Genomic DNA, 5,478 nt, shown 5'->3' with positions numbered 1-5,478 from the left:
GGGTTTCTGAATGGGAAGGGGAGTAGCAGGCCTACAGATTGTGTGTGGTGAGAGTCTGACCCTCGAGTATTTCGGGGGTTCTGAGGAAGTGGTAGTGGTAGTGGTAGCGGCGGCATCGGCGTCGGCGACGACCTGGGTTGCCATTAATCGGCGGATTGGCCTTTGCTGGCTGGCATATCGGAGGCTGTTTTTCAGACAGGCCAGAGGCCGCTTCGTTATTACTGCGGCCGAGTTCATTTTTATTTATCGTGGCTGTCAAGCGATGGAGGTTTGGGTGAGTTGGTTGCCTCCCAGTCGCGAGCCTCGACGTCTAGTTCAGTTCGAGTTCGAGGTCCGAATCCACAAGCCCAAGTCAAAAAGTTGTTGCACTTTGACGTTCCCCAAAAGCTTTCCTCCGTCTGAAAGGGATAAACTGGGTGAATTGCAGCTGGTGATTGGCCGAATCGGCTCTTTTCATCCCCACCTTGCCGCAGCGGCCCCACTAGGTAGGTACCCTTGCAGCAGCTCAATTTGGTCTCGACTTTTTCTGTACGACAGAGAGAGAAAGAGAGACTGACTGACCTCCACTGAAACTGACTGCAGGTGACGACAAGAATTTGCTTGCAGGTTTGGCATCGAGAGCAGCTCGGCACACCTCACATCAAGCAATATGCTTTCAAGAACAGCCGGCTCAGGCCTGGGGGCCGCAGGTCTCTGCAGGTTGGCGGTAACAAAACAACCCTTAATCACAAACCAAAGATGCTTCTCACAGACACCATCTCGCCAAGGTACGTTGTGTATAAACAAAATCAGGGCGACAAAAGCCATTTGTACTACACTAAGCTGTTATTTACTGACTTGACGATCCAAAATGCGCCAACAGCAACCGTCATCAGATTCTCCAAGACCCGCAAACCCGAACTCAACCAACTACTCACCATCATGCGAGACAAGATCCTGCTCCCATACTACATCCCCGCCGATCAGCGCAAGCTCCTCGTTCGTACGAGTAACAAGGAGAAGCTCGCCAAGAACCCCATTGTATTGGAGGTCGACGGAGAGATCTACAAGTTTGGCTATAGGAACCCCGCCGTCGACAACCCGAGCCCCCGCGACACCATCATGAAGGCCATCAAGTTGATGGATACGGACAGTGACTTCAACAACCTCAACCTCCTGCTCGAGGGCTTGCACTCAGTCGCCAAGGTAAAGTGGCAGAAGCCCTGGGATATGACCAGGATTGTGCGCCGGGCCGGCTACCACGGCCAGATCCTCAAGATCCTCGAGGCGGCGCGGCGCGTCGAGGCCACCGGCGTGAAGCTGGACGACGCCGAGGTCGTCTCTGAGGTCATGTACTGGATCCAGGAGAGGGCATATGGCCTAAGGCCCCAGGCCGAACACTGGAGCCAGAAGGGCACCGCTCAGGCCTTGAAGTGGGCCGACATGGTGGTCGACATGCTGCACCTGCCCGAGCACAAGCCGGCGGTCACGCCCCAGGGCCAGCCCCGCGGCCTGGCTTTCATGTACGACCCCAAGGTGAGGGGTGCGCAGCTTCACCTCGCCGCCGCGTTGGCGTCCAAGCACCCGCAACCCGAACAGCCCGATGTGGACGCCGCACAGAGGAAACGGGTCACTGAGCTCGCCAAGGGTCTGACCCATTCGTGGCCTGCCGGCAAGGGCCTGCGTGAGATTCACCCGCCCAAGATCGGGAAAAAAGGCTACCTCTACTTTATGACCAATGACGCTGGATTCCTTCGCGTGGCCGCTCCCATCCTCCACGGTCTTGAGTTGGCCATCGAGATTGTTGAGCCTGAGCTTGCAGAGCAGCTCCAGTCAAGGCGAGATGCGTTGGCGGCTGAAGTGGACGAGGTCATAGCAAAGGGGCCCGAGAAAGTGGTGAATGGTTTGAGAACTTATGACGCTCTGTTTGGTACGCAGCACGCTCCCACAGATTTGAAATGGGAACCGGAAACGAAGGCGGAGGCTGAAGCAGAGGCATAAATTATGCATGGTGGGAGAAGGTCGAGAAGCGAGTCGTGGCTGTATAACAATATATTGTATTGACTACCCTGTGGGATATATTCTTGTCTCTGTCACATAGTGAGAAAATGCGTACTTTAGATTTTTTGTCGCTTTCCCTTCTTTTTTTATTTTGTTGTTTATCTTATATATCACTTGAAGAAAAAGTACGTGGTACATATACAACGCTTGGTGGTGAAAAAAAAAAAAAAAGATCGTGTGGCAAGAGGACAAGAAGAAGAGCCTTGTCGCAACAAGCAAGTGGGAAGAGAGAAAATTAAGGCAAAACAATGTACTTTTCCAAGTGCTTGGGTATCGCCGAGAGGAGCTTCTTGTCCTCAAGCCACTTTCTCGAAAACAGGCGGTCGGCATACCTGTAGGCTCCGTCGCACAGCATGGTGACGACGGTGTGGCCCTTGCCCAGCTTCTCGGCGACCTCCTTGGCGGCGACGACGTTGAGCGACGACGAGGCGCCGAGGTACAGGCCCTCCTCGTCTAGGCAGCGGTAGACCATCTCAATGCTCTTCTCGTCGCTGATGTGCAGGGCGCCGTCGAGCAGCGCCAGGTCGGGCTGCAGGTTGTCGGTGATGCGGCCCTGGCCGATGCCCTCGGTGATGCTGGACCCGGTCCGCTCGATGAGCTTGCCGCCGCTCACAATGTAGCTGTGCAGCACCGAGCCCGGCGGGTCGGCCAGGAACGACTTGACGCGGCCGCCGCTGGCGTCCTTGAGGAACCTCGTGACGCCGGCCAGCGTGCCGGCCGTCCCCGTGGCGCAGGTGAAGGCGTCGACCTTGCCGTCGGTCTGGGCCCAGATCTCGGGGCCCGTGGTCTCGATGTGGGCGCGGCGGTTGGCCGTGTTGTCGAACTGGTTGGTCCAGACGGCGTTGTCGAGGCGCTCGGCGTGCCGGCGGGCCTGGTGGTTGTAGTTTTGCGGGTTGTCAAAGGCCACGGCGGGGACCGGGTAGACTTCGGCGCCCAGCAGGCGGAGGAGGTCGATCTTGCCCTGCGACTGCGTGTTGGGCATGTAGATGACGAGCTTGTAGCCCTTGGAGCGGCAGACGTGCGCCAACCCGATGCCCGTGTTGCCGGCCGTGCCCTCGACGACCGTGCCGCCGGGCCGCAGCAGCCCGCGCTCCTCAGCGTCCTTGACCACGTACAGAGCCGCCCGGTCCTTGACCGAACCTCCAGGGTTCATGAACTCGGCCTTGCCCAGGATCTCACAGCCCGTCTCCTCGGACAACTTGTTTAACCTGATCAGGGGGGTGTTGCCAATGGCTGTATAAAGCCAAAGAAGAATGGAATGAGATGCATGTCAGCTATTGGTGCACATTTGATGGTCATGTTTGTAGCAGCAGCAGCTGAGATGTAACAAATAGAGAAACAAGCAAAAAAGAAACAAGAAAAAAAAAAAAAAAGTACCTCCTGTCAGGCCCTTTGCTACGCCTTGCGCCCTCGACACATTGATGGTATGCTGTGTCGGCTCGGCGGCCGCTGCAACTGCCGCTCTTATCGAGCTTGTTGTAAACCTACGGATTCCGTGGCGAAGCATTTTTAACGCAAAAACAAATAATAATGAAAATCCAATCTACTGCGCTTGAAAAATGAAGCGTGATATGAAGAGTGCACCCCAAGCTCAATCGAAGAAGAACAATTGATCCAAGTTAAGGCAAGAGAGAGACAGTTAATAATGTCCATCCGTCATCGGCATTGCTCCGGCTCGGCATTTGGAGCCAGCTTTTGTATCGTAGGGATTGCGAGTGGAGGAAGGGTGGGCCCGAAAAGCCGCAAGGCTCGCTGTAGCGCGTTTGTGAACAGCGCGATTACAAATGACGTGATCGAGTATAGACTGACTTGACTCTCCATGTTGGAAACCGGGACGAGGCCTGGACCTTCAGAAGTATCGAAGCATCGCAGTTCAAAATATATTGGTGTACGCCTGAGTAGTACAAAACACAGTTTAAAACCAAAATCCAATGTGAGAACAATATTGAAGAAGAAAAAAAAGGCAAAATATGAAAGAGACACCCTGAGGATGCCGTAGATGGGACTCTCTCGCCGGGATTCGAACCCGGGTCTCAAGCGTGACAAGCTTGCATACTAACCCCTATACTACGAAAGATCTTGGGAGTTGATCGCCGTCGAAATCTGGTAGCATATAAAGCTTTCTTAGCACCTGGCCACACGCTGACAAGATGCATGGGTTGTCCCGAATAAACAAAAACATATAGTTCATGGGTATTATCCAGTCTGTCAAAAGCCCTGGCAATGTCATTATTATTCTTGAGTTTTGAAACATTACCAAATACTAGCTAGGCTACTTTCTCATTGCACCTCATTCGACGTCGTGCCATTCAGTTCCGCACATTGCCAAAAGTTATGATAGGTAAGGTAGGCAGGTAGATGGTCAAATATCAAGCTGGCTGGTAAACTCAATGAGACACACTGGGTTCCTTTAGACGCCAATTCTTTTATCCAGCTAACAAGAATCATACAAAGACAACATGTGGGCTATCGAACAATAGATGCACGTGAGCCACCAACAAAATTAAAATGAGCCAGACAGACGCTCAATCATCATCGTCATCCCTGTCGTGTGATGTTCTAGTCCTCCTAGTAGTCCTTGGCTTGGTGCGCGTCGCAAGGCTAGACTTGATCTCAGCAGGCGCCTTCTTCTTGGTCACGCCAGCCGCCTTTGGCGTGCTTGTTGCCGAGCTAGCCGCTTTCCTTCCATTGGTCCTTGTGGACCGCGATGGCCGTTGTTGTTTCTCTTCTTCCTCTTCCTCCCCATTTTGCTCTTCTGAATCAGCATCAGCTCCCTCATCTTCCTCGACTGGGTCCTCATCCATCGGCTCTGGCGAGCTCAGCGAAGACTCGGATGGGTTGCTGGCTTTATCGTCGGCGGCAGTGGCAGCAGCGTGTCCAGAGTTCTTCGAGGCTGAGCTTGCGTCACTATCGTCGCCATCGTCGTCCAGCTCCTCGCCAGAGCTGTACTTCCACTCCGCCACGCCGTCGAGCATCTCCTCCTCGTCCTCGGACGAGTGCCGTTCAGTATACGTCGAAGTAGTGTTGCGAGGCACACGCCCACTGCGCCGACGCTCATGCTCCGGTATCGGTGATGATGACGCCGCTTGTGTCTTTCTGCTCTTCGCCGCTGCCTTGCTCCTAGATGCTGCCGGTTTCTTCGCAGAAGGCCGAGGCGTTTTGGGCTTGCTCTCGCGAGGATTGGACTTCACTTGAGACCGGGCTTTCTTGGCTGTGCTCTGCTGCTCCGACCGGTCGTCGTATTTCCGTTTCTGCAGTATAAAAGGTTAGCTCAGGTGTTTTTTTTTTTTTTTTTTTTTTTTTTTTTTGGAACTTGTTGGTCGGCCAAGCCGCGATCAGTTCAAGGAGCCTAGCCTCAAGGCTGCTCCAGATGGCGACGTACCTTTTTGCGATCAACCGCCCTGATCATGTCGTCAAGTTTGTCCTCGACCTCTTCGG

At 54.0% G+C, this 5,478-nt stretch overlaps 4 protein-coding genes across 4 annotated transcripts in view; 1 reads left to right on the top strand and 3 right to left on the bottom strand.

The window, feature by feature from the left end:
• PpBr36_06059 (uncharacterized protein) overlaps window positions 1-237 on the bottom strand; it is a gene marked incomplete at both ends in the record, with an annotated part of 925 nt that extends 688 nt beyond the window's left edge. The window contains one exon of the mRNA XM_029893206.1: window positions 36-237. Within this exon, the coding sequence (XP_029746239.1) occupies window positions 36-237 (202 nt within the window). The remainder of the gene's footprint in view (window positions 1-35) is intronic.
• A 412-nt stretch (window positions 238-649) lies between these two features.
• Window positions 650-1,980, top strand: PpBr36_06058 (uncharacterized protein; the record flags this gene model as incomplete). Its single annotated transcript, XM_029893205.1, has 2 exons — window positions 650-767; window positions 863-1,980. 2 exons carry the CDS (start codon window positions 650-652, stop codon window positions 1,978-1,980), a joined length of 1,236 nt encoding a protein of 411 aa, XP_029746240.1.
• Window positions 1,981-2,275: 295 nt separating this feature from the next.
• PpBr36_06057 (uncharacterized protein) lies at window positions 2,276-3,547 on the bottom strand (the record flags this gene model as incomplete). The annotated part of the gene is made up of 2 exons (XM_029893204.1): window positions 2,276-3,273; window positions 3,418-3,547. The coding sequence occupies 2 exons, from the start codon at window positions 3,545-3,547 to the stop codon at window positions 2,276-2,278; spliced, it is 1,128 nt and encodes a 375-aa protein (XP_029745610.1).
• A 1,018-nt stretch (window positions 3,548-4,565) lies between these two features.
• Window positions 4,566-5,478, bottom strand: part of PpBr36_06056 (uncharacterized protein) — a gene marked incomplete at both ends in the record, with an annotated part of 5,066 nt that continues 4,153 nt past the window's right edge. Inside the window, one exon of the mRNA XM_029893203.1 lies at window positions 4,566-5,291. Within this exon, the coding sequence (XP_029746377.1) occupies window positions 4,566-5,291 (726 nt within the window). The remainder of the gene's footprint in view (window positions 5,292-5,478) is intronic.

The sequence above is a fragment of the Pyricularia pennisetigena genome (assembly GCF_004337985.1).
Source record: "Pyricularia pennisetigena strain Br36 chromosome 4 map unlocalized Pyricularia_pennisetigena_Br36_Scf_6, whole genome shotgun sequence".
Lineage (NCBI taxonomy): Eukaryota > Fungi > Ascomycota > Sordariomycetes > Magnaporthales > Pyriculariaceae > Pyricularia > Pyricularia pennisetigena.
This window is presented reverse-complemented; position numbering and strand designations above follow the sequence as displayed.